This window comes from Artemia sp. Qi Xiang Cuo, chromosome 8 (assembly GCF_049724085.1).
Source record: "Artemia sp. Qi Xiang Cuo chromosome 8, ASM4972408v1, whole genome shotgun sequence".
NCBI lineage: Eukaryota > Metazoa > Arthropoda > Branchiopoda > Anostraca > Artemiidae > Artemia > Artemia sp. Qi Xiang Cuo.
The window spans coordinates 25,831,896-25,851,564 of NC_142801.1; the positions used below are offsets into that span (position 1 = coordinate 25,831,896).

Below are 19,669 nucleotides of genomic sequence, written 5' to 3' on the forward strand. Positions count from 1 at the left end.
GTCTTTTAGGTTGATAACCCCCCCCCCCCCCCCAGAGCCCTCAGTGCAAGGGTTGTAAGTTATGTCCTGGGGCCTATAAAGTTTTTATTGAAAGCGTTGTCGTAGAAACTTCCAAAGGGCTCATTCAATTGGAAATTGAAAGGGCTATTGCCTTTTTTAATAGTTGAAAGTGATTGGATAGCGACTAACGCCCCTCTCACGCCCACCATTTTCCATCAAAACAAAATTTTGAGATATCCATTTTGTTCAACGTAGTTGAACGTTCTGGAAATTAGGTCTTTTCGGATGATAACCCCATCAGAGTCCTCAGTGCAAGGGTTGTAAGTTATGCCCTGGGGGCATATAAGGTTTATATAGAAAGTTGTTGTATAAATCATAGGCAGCGCGATCGAGCTGCCTAAGTAAAGAACGGGGACAGTCGAGAATGAGACAAGAAACGGGGACTGAGTAAAGAGGAGGAAAATCCCCCACAATGCTCAGGGCAAGGGTTTTAAGTTATACCCTGGGGGAATATAAGAAAGATGTTGGCACAATGTATTATTTATTAATTTTTTCCTTTAGAGCAGGGCACTTAGTATCGAAGAAGTTATCGTAGAAACCTCGAAAAGCACTCATTCAATTGGAAATTGGAGTGGCTTGTGCCCTTTTTAATATTCGAAAGTGATTGGAAGGAGACTAACACCCCTTCCACGCCCACCATTTCCCGAAACTAATCCAATCAAAATTTTCAGATAGCTATTTTGTTCAGCGTAGTTGATTCCCAGAGAAAAATTATGTTCTTGAGGATAGTCCTCCACAGCCCTTAGGGCAAAGGTTGTAAGTTATGCCCTGGGGCATATAAGGTTTTTTATAGAAGGCGTTGTCGTAGAAACTTTAAAAAAGGCTCATTCGATTGGAAATTCAAAGGGATAGTGCCCTTTTTAATAGTCGAAAGTGATTATAGGGCAACTAACCCGCCTCTCACGCCCACCTTTTCCCCAAACCCATCTAATCAAAACTTTGAGATAGCCATTTTATTCAACGTAGTTTTAAGTTCTGGAAATTAGGTCTTTGAGGATGCCCGCCCCCCATAGCCCTCAGGGATAAGGTTGTAAATTATGCCCTGGGGCCTATAAGGTTTTTATTGAAAGCGTAGAAACTTCAAAAGGGCTCATTTAATTGGAAATTGAAAGGGCTAGTGCCTTTTTTAATAGTCGAAAGTGATTGGAGAGCAACTAACGCCCCTTTCACGCCCACCATTTTCCCAAACACATCTAATAAAGATTTTGAGATAGCCATTTTGTTCCACGCAGTTCAAAGTTCAGGAAATTATACCTTTGAGCAGGACACTCCCCCCACAGTTTTCAGGGCAAGGGTTATAAGTTATGCCCTGGGGACATTTAATGTTATTTTTTAAATCTGTGTCGTAGAAACTTGAAAAAAGGCTCATTCGATTTGAAATTCAAAGGGCTAGTACCCTTTTTAATGGACAAAAGTGATTAGTTATATTTTTGTTGTTGTTGTTGTTGCTTAGACCAGGGCACTTCGTATCGAAGGAGTTGTTGTGGGAACTTCGAAAGGGGCTCATTCGATTGAAAATAGAAAGGGCTGATGCCCTTTTTAATTGTCGAAATTGATTAGAGGGGAATTAGTCCCCCTTCCACTCCCAACCTCCCACGCCCACCCTCCCATTTGCCCATAATGTTTAAAAACTAAATGTTGCCTTAAGATTAAATCAAAATACACTGTTATAATGCTAATTCCCAATAAGGCATCTCAGCAGTATCCGAGGAACGAATGAGGGTATTATATTCAAACTTCCGGGGCTACTTCTGCTCTTAAAATTTAACCAAATCTAAATAGCGTAAGTGTATCCAAGCTATCAAAGAAAGTAGACAGATTTTTTTGCGAATGGTATCAAGTTTTCCATTTCAGGTCAACTAGAGGAGGTATGAAACTAAATTAAACACTACTATTTGTGTCCAGATTTTCAAGAAGGTGTATGTTGTTAAAATTTGCTGAAAATTTTTCTCCAGAATAGAAATAGCAGGCAAAATTTTAAAGTCGTAAAAAACAAAAAGATTTTAAGATTTGTTTTATTTCCTGAAAAGGCTAAGTCAATATAAAAAAAACAGAAATCAATTCAGAAACATTTTTCCAAAAAACAAGTTTTTAAAAGAAAAGTAAAGAACTCAATTGCACCAAAAATGAACAAAACTAACGTAAGGTGCTCTATCTAGAGTGAAACTATTCCATATCTATCTTGGTGCATCCCTGAAATTCCACTCGGAGAAGGACTACTGTGAATCACTGAGTCGGAAGCAAAACGAGCAAAGATTAAGTTGTGTTGAGTTCAGCACCCCTTTGCCTGCTCTAAGTTAAAGCGTATTCTGCGATTCACTGAAAAATACAAATGTAGGTGTGTTGTTAGTTTAATATAGATATGCTGCAATTTAGCAATGAAAGTGTTAAAAATATCTGATTTATTAAAGTTATAAAAGTAAAAACACTTATATTTTTTTCCATAAAGTGCAAATTTTGTTCTGGCCTTGGGAAGGCATAGGGGTTTTGCGCCCAACTTATGTTAATTTCTGCTCGTTTTGAGTTTCATTTATTTATCGATGCTGATTTCTGGTAGTTTCACGCTTAGTAGATTGTTTGATTTTATGTTTGCTCATTTTTTGTTTAATGGAGTTCTTTACTTTTCTTTGAAAAACTTATTTTGTGGAACAAGTTTTTTTTAAATTAATATTAAAACAAACTTGTGCCCTCAAACATGTAGAACTGTGTGCACAAATTTGCGCATACGCCACTCTTCTTCCTTAGAGACCAAGTATAATTTTAGAAGTAATCCGTGGATTTCTGTGAGGAAACTTAAGCCAGGGCCACTTAAAGCCAAGGTTGGGCACAGGTAGTGGATTTCTTCCTGGATCATACCGTCCATAGTTTCAAAAATTTAAATCGTAAAGTAATTTGTGTATTAAAAAAGAAAAAAATAATCATGTAGTGGTTCCTTTAATGCTAAATACCTACAGAGTTTTGGCACCATTAGTTTGGAAGATGGTCAAATATCAAAATTCCCAGGGTATTATGTTTGAATTTGTAATATAGATTTCAGTCATTGTAATCAAAATAATCCTGCACTGGGCCTATATGAGACTCTAGCTCCAGAGCCTTTGGGTTTCAGCAGTTTTTATTGTGGCAAGGTATCTGAAACCTCATTGTACTGTTGCCAATTTGGGTGACATCAGTTTGGATGATCTTAATGTATGCAAACTTGCAATATATATTCATTGTCTAAAATGAAGAAATAAGTATGTAATAGGTTCATTTGGGGCTCAAGCCTTGGGGAATAGGGGCACCGTCAGTTTGAATTTTTGCAATGTGGGAACCATTAATTTGGATAATGGTAAAGAGTTCAGACTTCCAGGATTGCATATCGAAACTTTTCATATAAATTTGTTGATTAAAAAAAAAAAAATATTCATGTGCTGACGACTTCGGGGTTTTGGCTTTATAGAATTTGAGCACTATAAGCTTTTGTAAAGTATTTAGGGAGTTTAAATACTTCACAACCATCAATGATGGTTCCCAAAAACCACAATTTTTGGGACAGATATGTATTTTACAGCAAACAATTACAATAAATTCATTTTTAATCAATAATTTATCTCTGGTCTTTGGATTTAATTATGAAAGTTACACAACCAGTGATCTAGCACTAGTTAAGGGGTACTAGAAAGAGTAAAGCTATATGTAGCTTTCGAACTGGAGTATATAGAACAGTGAATGCTTCAGCAACGGTCCATATTACCCTACTACTGATCAATAGCCAACTAGAAATCATGTGGAAGTTTCCAGACTTTTTTGTTGCTAATTTTGATGCATGAAGATGTTTTCTCACTGTCAATCTTCTTAAGACCATAGGCGGGCGTGCCGTGTTTGCCTCTCATTACAGGCAATCTAACGGTCTTATGTCAACTTTAAATTATTGGACAGCATGTCAGAGACTCTAGGCAGGCATGCCTTTCCAAAAACTAACAAACAAGTATGTGTCCAATAAGAGAGTCATGCATACTTCTGCTATTTACCTGTGCCCCAGTCATTTAAACATTTGCCTCTCAATTACTTGGACTATCTGTCTTGGCCTTTCTCTGTCTACAATTAGCCATGTCTTGATGCAACCTTTGCAGCCTACTGCAAAATACTTGATAACTTCACTAAGGGTAGTATCTGATATTCTTACACTTCCTAATAACCGTTAAAACCTATCTCAGCCCTACCTTATTCAATCAATAAAAGTTGTCAATCGATACATACCTAATAATCTAACCTTTTACCCTTGCTACCCCCCCCCTCCCAAAAAAAGAAATCAACCTTAATAACAATAAATAAAGGAAAAAAATATAAATAATAACTAACAAAGAAAATTGACATACCAGGAGAGAGATATACTTAACACTTAATATAAACTAACTAAATTCCCAGCCAATAATTTTAAAGAATCCTTTTAACGCTTATGAAAGGTGAAAACTGGACTGAAAGTTGGATTATAAGGCAAATAACACTTTAATCTTCGTGATCTACATTACCCTGCTATTCCTCCCTTTTAAAAAAAAGTTAGCAAACTATTTTTGGTAATTATCCCAGGAGTGTGAAAACGTAATATGAGATCTTTCGACAAGACAGTGACGATTTAACTAATTGAGTCAAGACCAGATCAGTGTCCCTCTGGAATTGGTCATTAAATTCACCGAACCTCCTGGTAATAATCAATAAATGTATATATTTATAAGATAGTTTTCACTTCAGGGTTGATAATGACAAATTCTATGCCCTCAATTCTACTTTGATCACACTAAATAAGGAGAATTATATATCCAGCAATGATGGCAAGTAACAGTGAGAATAATAGAATTTGATCTGTATGGAGGTGGTACACTGGAATATGGTCAACTTTCCCAAGAGGTATTCCAAATCGATTTTAGAAATAACTTCCATGGGAAGCAACTTTTTTTTCATACATCAAGTCTTATAGTGCCGTCATCTGGCAGTATGCCGTTAGTCCTAGAAACTATCTTTTTAATTTTTTAGATAATTACTATACCTTCATTTAAAGCAAATAATTGGATTCTTTTGGAATTACCTCTTCTGGAAGGACAATTGACAAGTTGCCAGAGTGTCAAAAAGGGGTGCTACCTTTTCGAGTAACAGTCACAAGCACTAAATATTATTTCGTCGACAAGGGAGATCCGTCAGAACCACTAACCGTCAGATCGTCGACAGTCATAACATTGACACGTCAGTTCATCGTCAGTCACAATCGCTACACGTCAGAACGTCGACAGTCATAGCATCTAAAAAATTTTTAGATGTTATAACGTGTCGATGTTATGACTGTCGACGTTCTGACGGTTCGTGGTTCTGACGGATTTTCGTTATGTAAAAAAAAGTTATAAGTTTATATAATAGTAATAAAAATATAATAGTTTAGAAACAAATTTCGGATATATAATTGCACATCAGGGGGGTGAGAGTAAAGCATAGCATATATTAAATACGAAACCTAGCCTAACCTATGTACCTTTCCCCCCTAAACCCCAAAAAACTAAAGTTTTAAAATTCTAGATGCTATGAAAATTTTTTTAGATGTTTTGATGTGTCGATGTTATGACTGCCGATGTTCTGACGGTTAGTGGTTCTGATGGATTTCGTTATGAAAAAATTATTAGATGTTATGACGTATCGATGTAATGACCGTCGACGTTGTGACAGGTAGCGATTGTGACTGTCGATAAACTCACATGTCGATGTTATGACTGTCGATGCTTTGACAGTTAGTGGTTCTGACATATTTTTGTCGATGTTATGACGGATTTTGTCGATGTCCTGACTTTAGTGGTCCTGACGGTTAGGTGTTATGATGCCTTCTCCGTCAAAAAAGCTCTCGTTTAAGTGTACTCATGGCAGGGATTTCCCAAGTTTGCGTTTTTCTGAGGAGTATCACTATTATTACTTAGGTATGTGAAGTATTAGCCCCAGTAACCCTCCAATGGAAGATAGTGCATACATTTTAACTGTCTTCCATAGTGCAATATATCTTTTGATATCAGATTAAGCACAATGTTAGCCATATAGGCATATTAATTAATATTGCTACTTGAAATAATTTCAATATTATTGTATAACGGGGACCCTTAAGGATTCTCATTACCAAAAAATATTCTTACATTTAGATTCCATGAGTTTCTCGAAGCTTTCTGCCCAGATTGCTGCTTCAGCTGGTTTTGGCTTGACGGAGGGAGGTAAGGGCTGACTTCTTGAAAGACGGTAGTTATGATAGTTAACTGCCAATCTTCTTCTAAAATAGAAACTGCCTTTTTAGTTTTGAACTACTAAATTTCTGTGGTCTTACTTAATGATATATTACATTTATTAGAATAGGAGAATTCCTTGAATTCAATACCATATGTTTCCAAATCAAAATGGCGTATGACACACTTTTTCCTGACGATCCAGTAAGTAAAAAAATCAAATGAAGGAACCTTTTTTACTCCATAACTCACTTCAAAATGTTCACGTATTGGGTATTCAAAATATGAATATTCAAAATATTCAACTTTTGGACAGGCGTACTTTTTTAGCTTATGATAGTAGGTATTGTAGCCTGTGGCATTCAGGGTATTGTATCCAGGGCTTGAGTTTCGGTATAGTTTAATTTTTTGTAGTTTTAGTCACATTTATATCAAACTGTAGAAAAAAAGTAATCAGAATTCTAGACATCCCTCTCCTGATCAAATCCTGGATATACAACTGCCAGAAACTATGAAGAGATAACTTTAACAAAATATAAGCATAATATATTACCCAAGACGGAAGGTTGTATCTATGGATTTTTTCTAACGGAGGTAGTGAGAAAGGTTGCTTTAGTGGATCTTTAACGCCGTCTGTAGTAAAAATTCCGTAGTAAAATCATTATTAAGGACTCATTCAACAAAACAATTGTTCATCAAAACTTTTGACTAAATTTTTAAAACTTTATCCAAAATTTTAATTGTAATTAAATGTTTTGATTTGTAAACAGAAAAACTGAAAAAGAGAGACGCTACAAATCAGTTTACAATTATTGATATACGTATACAAAGAGCAAGAAATCGGGGTTTTGTGGAGTCGGTACCCCATCAAGTTTTTCTCAACTGAAAGTAAGGGGTACCATTCATTGTTAGGACAAACAGACATTGTTCCGTATATGAGGTGGGCTGCCTTATCCTCGGCACCCCCTTCTTTACGATATGTTTTGGCTTTTTGTCCCAATTCTTAACAACGGCTGCTGAAATACAAAGGCCGTTGAGTCGGAATAAGAATTTTTCTTTTCAACGCACTAAAAAAATTCAGTGTAAAAAAGTGAGACGTTGGGATTGGGTAGCCTACCTCATATACGGAAAAACTTCGGTTCGTTTTAATTTTTAGTGTTACTCCATACGTTCAGATGAATTTTTTTTTTGTATATAATACAAAAGAAAATGGGTAAAGTTAGCAGATAATTCTAGCACTCAATAAATTTAAGTGCGTATAAAATGATGGACGCAATTGGATAATTTTTGTACCCCTAAAAAGATTAAAGTAATATGAATGGCATGATACCCCTTAATGTGTGTGGGGTAACAGTGCCCACAGAGCCGTGTGCAGGGGTAAAGAGGGTTTGGGCTTTGAAATTGTGCCCATCCTAAAATCGAGATTTGTCTATTTTTGCTGCAGTTAGTTCTTTTTTTTAGTAATTTGTATTTAGGAACTGTTTTCCAAGTTGTGATCCTTCCCCCTAGCACAAAAACTAGAGTGAAATAAAATCTTGAATTTTTATATTTTCAGCAATTAATGTATTTAATATATCAAATATATTGTATGTTTGTTTGCTGATATTGCTTATTTAATTTCCGTTTGTTTAGGTTTTATTTATTCTTCAACAGCAAAAGTTCGCTTTAAGCTTAATTTGCATATTGCATTTAAGTTTTATTTGTTCGAAGATTTATCTGTTCATATTTATTAGTATCTGTTATCTGTATGTTTGTCATGATCGTTCATTTAAAAAGTTTTTCGTTTTGGGTTTTGATTAATCTTTAATAGTAGTAGTATAGGCTTTTAAGGATCCAGAAGGCCCATAGGAATGGTTTCTATAAGGCCCTGATTTCCAGAACGTCAATAGGAAGGTTTCTACAAGGCTCTGTTTCAAGCGGGCAGCAGGTGTTATGTCAATGTTTATATTTGGGATGACACGCCCGGAATACGAAAAGTGCCCTGTTTTAGATGACCAGCAGGTGTTACGTCAATGTAATAGGGGGAAACTAAGAGACGCAGGTGTTATTTAAATCAATCTTTACATTTGGTTGATACTTAATTAGAGTTGAGGGTAATACAATCGTGCGTGACTATCAAGGCGTGTTTTCTATCAAGGCGTTTGTTTTTTCTTTGGTTCTTACGTAATGGGGATCTTTGCGGATTACGAATTCTCACGTGACCTGTATCTTGAGATCCCACGGGGATTCCCGCTTTTAACTCACATGCGTAGTGTTAAATCATACTTTTATAGATTTCAATTTTTTTCAATGTATTTTTTCTCAGGGAACTATTATATTCCATTGATTTTTGTCCTTATTAAGACTCGAAAGGCCATTCTCATTTAAGGGAGCTGTGCCTTAAACGGGTGTACCATTAATCTATTTCTAATGTCCTGTTGCGTTGAATATTTTCTAGATGATAGCCATTATCACGCAATAAGAACACCCTCTTCTGTTTAGTGACTCAATTAAATTGTTTTCGCTTCAGAGCGCATAAGCATTACAATATTACTGATTTTCTAACAGGACATAGACAGCAGATGTTATGTACCATTGACGTTAGATATTCCCTTACGTAATTTACTACGTATTGAAGCTTTATGGTAAACAATAAATCTGAAGGACACAGACTTTTGTAAATACAAAATTTATTGATAAAAAAACACTATAAAATCATGAAATCATAGAAAAAGCATATAAAAACACGGCAAACGAAAAACAAAACGTGAAAAAAGGCTTCTAAAAGGATAAAATATAAACAAAGACATACTTGAATTAAAGAAAGATGGGGGTCCTAGCAATCGTTTCCAGGGAGTGAGTTGTTATTAAACGTAAATTTAAGCCCTATTGAGGTATCTCTGAGAGCTATTAATGATAAATACCAAGTTTCTTTGAGACAAGACTACGCACTTCCATTTGACAAGCGCAAATTTGAATACTATTTTCTCTTCAAATTACACTTAATCTCGTTAGAGGTAAATTTAAGCCCAATTAAGATTTTTTAACGAAAATACCACAATTCTTTCAGGCAAGATTACGAATATTCCCTATTGTGGCAATATGTGGCTGCTCCGTGGCATCCTTGTTATACATATTATCATTCCAAAGGCATTTTTTATCAGAAATTAATGACAGTACTCGTAATTCTACCCAAATTCTACCAAAATTTTACCCAAAGCCACTGATACTAATCTCTTAAATGAATACATAAGCAAATCAATATGAATTATTAACATTACTCGTAATTCTACTAAATTCTACCAAAATTCTACCGTAACTCTACCCAAAAGCTATTGATACTAATCTCCTAAATGAATACATAAGCAAATCATCAGAAAATATTGACATTACTCGTAATTCTACCCAAATCCTACCGTAATTCTATCCAAAGTCACTAATACTACTCTCTTAAATGAAGACATAAACAGATTATCTTAAAAAATTATTGACATCACTTGTAATTCTATCAAATTCTAGCAAAATCCTACTGTATTTCTACCCAAAACCACTGATACTAGTCTCTTAAATGAGGACATAAGCAACTCATCAGAAATTATTGGCATTGCTCGTAATTCTAGCAGATTCTAGCAAAATTTATACCGTAATTCTATCCAAAGCATCTGATACTAGTATCTTAAATGAAGACATACAAAAATTATCTTCAGAGAATATTGACAATACTCGTAATTCTAGCCAAATTCTACCAAAATCTTACCGTAATTTTACCCAAAAGCCACTGACACTAATCTCTTAAATGAAGACATAAACAAATTATCTAGGTACTGCGGTGAGTTGTTAGCAGTAGTTCTATTTTTATGTTTTTTTGCAAACAATTCATACTGCACCTTAAAAATTTGAGATATTTTCTTGATAAAACGTACCCGTGTCGACCTAAAGTGGCTTTATGTTGCGGTGAGTTATTAGTAGTATTAGTATTATCATGTTTTTTGCAAGCCATTCATGATATTACTTATAAATTTTTATAGATTTTCTTGATAAAACGTAGTTGTGTTCGCCTCATGTGGCTTGGTGGAGCAGCAAGTTGCTAGTTTTACTGCTATTTATGGTTTTTTGCAAACCATTGTATAACTTAAAAATTTTCAGATATTTTCATGAAAAACCGTACCTGTGTCGACATTGGATGGCTTGGTAGTGCAGTGAGTTATTACTAGCAATTCTACTGTTTGTGTTTTTAACAAACCATTCCTACTATACCTTAAAAATTTTCAGATATTTTCTTGATATAAAGTACAAGCCATTCATACTACACGTTAAAATTCTCATATATTTTTTGATAAAACTTAGCTGTGTTGGCATTAGGTGACTTTATGTTGCAGTGAGTTGCTAGTAGTAGTTTTATTTGTGTGTTTTTTTTTGCAGGCCATTCATACTATACCTTAAAACTTTTTATATATTTTCATGATAAACCATAGCTGTGTTAACCTCAGATGGCTTGGTAGTGCAGTGAGTTGTTAGCAATAGTAATAGCATTTTCGTGTTTTTTTGCAGGCCATTCATACTATACCTTAAAACTTTTTATATATTTTCATGATAAACCATAGCTGTGTTGACCTCAGGTGGCTTGGTAGTGCAGTGAGTTGTTACTAATAGTAATAGCATTTTCGTGTTTTTTTTGCAAGCCATTCATACTATAACTTAAAAGCTTAGATATTTTCTTGATAAAACGTACCTGTGTTGACCTCTGGTGGCTTGGTAGTGCGGTGAGTTGTTAGTATGTAAGGAGGCCTTATTTTTGTATAAATTGAGGAACTCAATTTCAGTAAACGTTGGAATCCCCTTTGCTCCAATAAATCAGAAATAAAGCAACTATTTCAAATTAGATTAAATTTAAAAATAAGTTCGCTTTGTAAACATAGTCGTAAATCTTGTAATGAAATTTCTTTGCTTAAGTATCGAACGACATTTGAACAAAATAATATATAGCTGAAAGTTCAAATGACACCAGTTTCGTATAAAACAGAGTGGAATGTCGTAATGTTACGACATTTCAAGCTCTGAGAATCAAGGCCGTAAAAAACTTGAAAAAGCTACTTTTTAACAGAAAGTTGGGGATTGGCTAAAAGGACGGAACGGAAAGGTCGCTAAACGAATCAAAATTAAGTAATAGAGTAAATAAAATGTACGGATCAGAAGGAAATCAGGGTTATCTTGTGAGGAGAGCAGACTAGAAAGAAACTTTGGGTAAGTAACCTTCTTAATTAATTATGGCAAGTACCTGCCTTGTCTCAATTTCTTGAAATATAAAGTTAAAAAAATACTATTAAACCTTTTCGTTACTGTTGTCTAAACCAAGAAGAGCCGATTTCTGTGTTGAATTAAGTTATCAATTGAATCCTTCAAATTAACCTTTCTTTAGCCGTAACTTTAGTCGTAGCTGCATCTTCCCTTTTGGGAACTTACCCATTTGGTCTATTAGAGCTTCGCATTCTCTTGGATAATTTAAGATAATTGGATTCTTTCTGATTAATGAAGAGAAACGTGATCTAATTGAAAGTGATTATATTATAACAAAGGGCGGAGAGTACCCGCGTAGAAGACTTAAGATTCTTGTTAGATTTTTATTCTATTTGGTGGTTGGTTATATACTTCCGTCTGTGTATGTCCCTATAGTTAAAGCTCGGTCCGTCTAAATAAAGGACAGTTCATTAAAGGATAAAATAATATAAAATTAATTTCCTCCCAGAAACTTAAACTTGGTGGAATAAGCTTCGAATAACCTAAGGTTTAGTTGGGAAAACCCTAAAACAAGGAGTGAAAGCTAGAAGAGCTTTGTGCCCCCTCCCCTTTTCCAGTATAGTATCTCTTAGAACTTAAGCTTAGTATTTATAAAATATCTCACACCCAGAAATTGGAACTCCCTGGACCTCAAATTTGCATAGCCCCCACTTGGATCCTTTCAACGTTATACGGCAGATCAAATCCGAGAGGAGAACCCTATATTGCGTTCGTCCGATACCGATCTAATCCTTTTCCGGCTGTAGATATAAATGATGGCCTTGATGTTATACAGATAGACCAAGGAGAGGGGGATAATATCGGACAGATAGAAAGTTTAAGATCTTTTCAAGTCTAGGGAGCTTCAATCCAAAAACCCTTCCTAAGCAAGCTTAAAATTTGCCCAAGATCCGAGGAACACCAATTCCTTCTACGAGAAATAATTATGATACTTTGTTTTGGAGTTACTGTTATATTTGTAGCTAGCTTATTTGATTATATAGAGCTTTGTCCATTTTCAAAACCCTTTGATTTATCTTCTTAAAGTACCTTAACGAATTAAATGAAACTCGTAACTTTGGTGCTCCCATTTCAAACCAAATTAACAGAGCTTACCTTGTTTTATAATTTAGACCAAAGAACTCCAACACAATAGACCACGCTTAACTAAATTAGCCAAGTGCAATTTATTCAGTTAGAATTTTGATAGCCCTAATTAAAAAAAATCCTTTTTCTGGGTGAACGGCGTGGACAAAAGAGGAAACCTCCTGGACAACAGAAGTAGAAATGACCCTATAACTCCCGTACGTACACCAAATATGGGCATAGAGTCCCTAGGGAGAACACCTGTGATGTCAGTCGTGACGGGGCACCAAATATGGGCATGGAATCCCCAGGGAGAATGATTGCGTAATCGAAGTGTTAACTAAATTTCCCAGGTCGATTTATTTGTTGTTGTTGTTTGGCCAAGTGCACGCTCGGAGCGAATGTTAAGATCCAGGAATAGGAAACAGGATCACGTGTTTCCTTCTTAACCAATCAGAGGGCTGGTTACATATTAGCGGGAGTTTCTTGGATGTCAACAAGAGTTCACATCAACAATTGCTGGATTATTGAGTCTAACGGGGACAGGGTCAATAACTCCTCTTCCAAGGTCGATTTATTTTTTGTTTTTGTTTGGCCAAGTGCAAGCTCGGGGCGAATGTTAAGATCCAGGAATAGGAAACAGGATCACTTGTTTCCTTCTTAACCAATCAGAGACTCGGATACATCTCCTTCTAGACCAATCAGAGGCTCGCTTACATATGGTTTGCCCCATTACATAACAATTCACCCTTGGGATTTCGTATATAACGGGCATGCATTGTGATTAAACATTCAGAAAGTTCCAGGACACAATGGATATAACACATGAAATTATCGATCTTGAAGCTTCATCTGCAATGATTAACAATTTGAGTACATTTTCATTTTTTATTTTCAAAATAAAATTATTTTCCTTGGTCACCCTCCACTATATATAAGTCCCCCCTCCCCCACCCACTCTAATACAAAAACACCACCCGGCTATCTTTATACTCGCTAGAAAACATAAAATATGTTCTTTTTACTACATAAACCCCCTCAAAAACCCCCCACTGTTTTTACAACAATAATTCTTGCAAATGGAATAATTCTCTTTTCGATAAAATTCATGCTTTTCTGTATTGTGATTTAAAGCGACCACTGACTTCTGTCAATTCTTAAGGCATTATGCCGCTCTGTTTTGACATAAAGCTCTCCGCGCAAGCTTATAATTAGTTTTGTCACCCCTTTTCCTGTGTATTTACAATTGCGGCTTAGCCAAAGGGATTGTTTTTCTCCATCAAATTAAAACGGTTTTTCAGACAATTGCAACAATTAAGCGCAGGCCTACGCAATCTGTATTTGGAGAAGTGAAACGAGTGATTTTCAAATTAAGGTCTAACAATATATTTAGGACATTGCTGAAAGGGGGGAGGGGGACATGCCTCAATTCTATCACCATCATTGTAAAGTGAAAAAACAAAACTGTTTCTTCGCGTTGGGGCAGTAAGAGGACCCGGGGTTTCTAAGAAAAAGATAGCTTTATTATGTCTACTGCTTAGATACCATTTACATCCAAGATTGTAAATTTAGGCATATAACCTGCTAGGCTAACAATCTTTTTCTATTTTAAAAGCATATAGACGGGAAACATTTAAAAAAAAATTCTCAGCAATATAAAAATAGGGGCATTTCTCGCAAATTTTACCTTTTGCTTTGCTTTTGGCTTAGGGGGCTTCTTAGTGATAAATGCTTTCTACACAAAATTATGGTTAGTGGGGGTGGGGATACTAATTTTCCTTCTGTAAAAAAAGGGGGAAATTATTTCGATACTAATTTAATTTTCTCTTCTTTAAGGCAAATTGTGAAGAATTTGTGCCCCCTCCATCTAAGAGAGCAAGAGAGGGTGAGGCAGCCCCAATGCAGCCTGACAGAAAGTTATAGAGAGAGTGGGCGGATAACTACAATACCGAAGCTACGCAAGATCATGAAATAGCCGGCCCGTCATCCCCTTATCATACATTGTCGAGGGTCTTAGGAGCTGCCCCGCCTATACAAGATCATGAGGTTTCCCTCCAACATGCGCTACCCGGACCATCTGGCACTCAAATACAGCCAGAATTTACAAATGTGAGCATTTTTTCTTACCTAACTTATCAGGTATATCTAAACATAGCCATTTTTCATCGCGCAGTAAAAGTGTCTCAGAGATATTAAAATATTAACCCCCCACCCCCAACCATTGTTTTAAATTTCTCTGCTCCCCCCTCCCTCAGAGATATCTAAATATAATGTAATTTTTTTTTTGCTTTGTCAAACCACTCTCTTTTTCTAATCTTTCCAATTTTATCTGTTCCCCCACTGTAGACCATAAACTGTTGCTATCTCTTCGCTATCTCTTAATAATATTTTTAGCTAATTTCTAGTCAATTACTGTTAGAGAGCCTTTTTATCTCAAAATGCTATTTTAGCTAGAATATTATAGTTTTAATTTTTGACATAAAGCTCCGCGCAAGCTTATAAATAGTTTTGTCACCCCTTTTCCTGTTTTGTTTACATTAGCGGTTAGGTTGTGCAATCTAGGTTTTCAATGCTTTTTACGTAATTCTGTGTTTGTCTGAAAATAGCGGAGAACTAATTGACTACAAAATTAGCGATAGATATTTAGGACATTGGAATTCTATATTCTATGTAAGATCGAAACATTTTAGTCTCCAAAAATATTTGCTAACAATATTTTTATGACATTGCTGGAAAGGGGGGGGGGAGGGGGATTGTCTTTCTCCTTCATATTAAAACGGTTTTTCAGATAATTGCAATAATTAAGCGCTGGCCTACGCATTCTCTATTTGGAAAAGTGAAACGAATTATTTTAAAACTGAGGTCTAACAATATATTTAGGACATTGCTGAAAGGGGGTAGGGGGCCATGCCTCAATTCTATCACCATCATTGTAAAGTGATAAAAAAACAAAAAACTGTTTCTTCACGTGAAAAGTATGGGGCTGGAATTTCTAAGAAAAGGATAGCTTTTTGCGCTGCGGGACTCGGGAAGCATGGCGGTCACTATGGCGGCCAGGAATCGCTGTGGGACCCGGGAAGCGCCGCGGTGGCCCGCTGGGCCGCTCGGAGGGGGGCATTAAATACTGGAAATTGGGAGGGTGGAGTTGTTTGAACAAAATCAAATTGCATGCTATGTAAAGCGTTTTAGATTTTCATTAATTATTGCCTTATATGTAAAGCGTTTTAGATTTTCGTTAAGTTGGAACTTTCAGACTATCGATAGAGCAGGGAATTAAATGCTACTAAGCGTGTTTTCAAATAATAATTCAATTTTTAAAATAGGGTGATTTGAACACATTAAAAATAAGCTATTTTTCATTTATAGGTTGCATTGGTACCATATTCCATGTCGCCGTCCTCATCAGTTGGAGGAGAAGACGCAACGGTGGAATTACACAGCAATTCACTTTGGAGTGGTGATTTACTGGAAATTCCAGATAATATTGAAGATTTTTTAACTGATTTTTTAAATGTAGTTTAGAGTACAGTTAGGATGGAGGACGTACATTTGCTAAGTCCAGACACCCTGCTGCTTTTAAATGATTTTACAAATTAATTAACTGGGAATCCTCCTCTTGCCGCCGATACCCTACTTCCACTTCAAACGAATGAAATGGATTCCCATAGCCCTAATATATAAAAATATGGGGGAGGGGGAGGGGGTGTTGATAATATATATGAGGGTGCGGGGGAGGGGGTAATGTCCAATTTACGACTTTTCCCAAATTTCAATTATCAAATGCAATTTTAAATGCAATAGTTGTTTACACTGCGACTTTTGGGGACCCGTTTAAATCACTTATGGGGGGTCTTTTTGTGTTTGACCCCGTAGAAATTGTGCATGACTATGTAGATAAAATTCGTGCATTGCTGGAGAACCAAATTCAAGTATGGGGAGGGGGGAGAGATTCAATGAAGGTGTCAATTTTCTTTAAAGGTGTTCTATTTAAATGAGGGGAAAAGTGAAGTTTACTGCCATTATATACACTCCGAGATGCGTTTGATCTATCCGAATTTAGAGAATTTTGAGGGTGTTCTTAGCGAGTGGATAGGTCATATTATTGCGCATCTTGAGAACTATAACGAAATTGGGAGCGGCTCTGTAGTTCTTTATGTTGAAAATTTAAGTGTGAATATTTGTAAATTTAAGAAAGATTTTATTTTAAGGGGGGCCAGGTGGGGCGGGGCCAAGGGCAGTAGTTTTAAATTATAATCCAGATTTAGTAGCTTGTCATGGTGTCCAGCGAATTTGTTTTGAAACAGATCAAAAATGTTTCAGGTACGCTTTCCTCATTTCAACATTTGATCCTCTAGCCCGTGACGCTACCAACACGAATTTAGACCACTGGGCTGTACATGGGAAGGAAGGGCCCAATTTCCCCATTGTAAATTTCACTTGTTTAGAGGGGAAATACCCAGTAACGCTAAGATCTGTTGATATTTTTGAAAGGGCCAATGCCCATTTAAATATCGGCGTTACTGTGGTTCAGTATGAAACTGAATTTGAAGATGGGGTTCGTTCTAAAAAGAAGGGGTGGTTTTCCCAGTAAGGGGCCCGTCGATTGAATTGGTCAAACACTGGGTTTGGTTGTTGTACACACCACCATCTAGTGACCTTGCCAATTCAATTGGCCATTTTAATCCAATCACAGACATTATTAGAGTTCTGGGGGAGGGTAAAAAGGGGTGGGGGGGCACGTTTCTACTGTCCGACATGCCTGTCTAGATTTTGGACTGAATTAAAGTTGCAAAATCATATGAAGCACTTTAGACGGCATGGCTATCAGTCAGTTGAAACGGTTTCAGGGGATAGGTCTATTTTAAATTTCAAAAATTTTCAAATCACCCTCCTCCAGTGTAACAAAATACATTTGGATTTGGAGGCTAAGCTGGTGGAGGTGAACGATCCTATATTTCCAAACCAAATCAAAAAATACCAAGCTATTGCAGTTTCCTATGCCCATGCGCAAAGAGACAGTTCTAACACCATGCGGTTGTTAGAAATAGTAGAAACATTGGATGAGGGGGAGCGCATGACCAAGGCACTGACTAAATTAATTGGCACAGCTAATGGCGCTATTTCTCGTTTGAGAAATACACATAATCCTATGGTGTTGTCTGCACAGGATCGTCTCGCGAATAAAAATCAAAAAATATGCTGGGTTTGTACGGGGGATTTTGAAGACGGGAATAAAGGGACTAAAGGAACTAGAGGAGGGAGGGGTAAATTCAGAGACCACAATCACGTGTGGCAGGAAAGACCCTCGGGGGGAAGTAATTTTAGAGGGGTTGCGCATCAATCGTGTAACTTAAATGTTAGCCAGCAGTTTTTTATCCCAGTTTTTATTCACAATTCAAATTATGATTTAAAATTTATTTTACCGGCACTGGTACTTATGCACAGGGAGGGAGGGGGAGTAGACCGTCCATGGGTAAATAATTCTTTTTCCTAGAATATTATTCCCAAAGTGGCCGAGAAGTTGTTGCTTCTCGAGCTGAAATGGCAGGTAGTAAATAATGGGCATACGTGTTGGAATAAAATCAGGTTTTTAGATTCTTTTAGTTTTTTTCCCAAGGCATTGAGTCAATTGATTAAAGTGCAGAAAAGCGACAATTTTTATAGCTGTCCATTGCTTAAACAGCACTTTCCAGAGAGTTAGGTGTATGACCTATTAACCTGCAGAGGAGTGAACACATACAACTATTACTTCTCTGACACTAACTTAAACCAGGTAAAACTACCTTCAATTGAAGCTTTTTACAATTCACTGATCAGTAGTGAAAGCACAGTCAAGGACTATGAGTTTGCCAAGAAGGTTAGTACTAAGGGGAATTGTAAAAATGGGAAGGATTATTGTAGACTGTACTTGGCCAGTGACGTTTTAACTCTGTTGGATATAGTCTGCAAGAACACAGACCAAGGCCGACCGCCCGCGGGCCCGGGGGGGGGGTCTCCCTTTTTAAATTCATAATGTTCAACTGTGCTAGTTCATGTTCCAAGTGTTTTTTTTCTCTTGTTTTCAAGTGTTGTTGTTGTACCGAAAAGTGTGCTACTCTACTAATGTACATAAACTGTTCTTGCTGGACAAAAAGTGTTTTTAAGACAATAAGTGTTCTTCTTGCTGTTGATGGACAAAACGTTTTTTTATTTATGTTGTACATAAAGTGTCATTTTTATCATTGTTCATGTTCATGTTGAACAAATAGAGTTTTCATGTTGCCGAAATAAATGACCATGAAATATTGTCAGGTTCTTGTTGAACATAAAGTGTTATTCTTATGTTGTTGTTGTTGTTCATGTTGAACAAATATAGTTTTCATGTTGCAAATAAATGATCAAGAAATATTGTTTTTTGTTGTTGTTCTTGTTAACGTAGATAGATCTATGGGGAAATTATTACTACTACTACTTATTCATTGGAGACGAACGAATTACAGTTAGTTATAGTCCAACTGTTATCAGCAACAGCAGCAGCAGCAGCAGCATGTATCAATTTAAAAAACCCTTCAGGTCGTTTCTGTGTGGTCCCTCAATGTCGGGGAAAACAACACTTTTAGCTAAAATAATTCAAAATTGTCAGAAAATGTTTTTGGAAAGACCAAAAAAAATCTACTATTGCTATAGTATTTGGCAGGAGTCTTATGATCAAATAAAAGCAATTGCCACATCCATACCAATACAATTCACAGGAGGACTTGATGTTTTCAATAGTATTGAACCGAACTCGTGGCTGATAATTGATGATTTGGCTGAATCCATTGAACAGTTCTGACAGGAAATACTACAACTGTTCACCGTTCGCTCCCACCATGAACACATTTCCATAACCCTAGTTCTACACAATCTGTTTCATCAGAGCAAATGTATGCGAACCCTTGCTTTCAATTGCACTATATATATTATCTATCGAGTTGTTCGTGATTCTAGCTCGCTAATAACTCTCAATAAACAGATATACCCCGGCGCCCCTAAATTTCTGCTGTCAGCGTACA

General features: G+C 36.4%; 1 protein-coding gene across 1 annotated transcript in view; it reads right to left on the reverse strand.

Moving 5' to 3' along the window:
- Positions 1-19,669, reverse strand: part of LOC148949278 (uncharacterized) — a 328,547-nt gene that overhangs the window by 15,806 nt on the left and 293,072 nt on the right. The window contains exon 12 of the mRNA XM_089092668.1: positions 6,210-6,340. Coding sequence (XP_088948794.1) covers positions 6,210-6,340 — 131 coding nt within the window. The remainder of the gene's footprint in view (positions 1-6,209; positions 6,341-19,669) is intronic.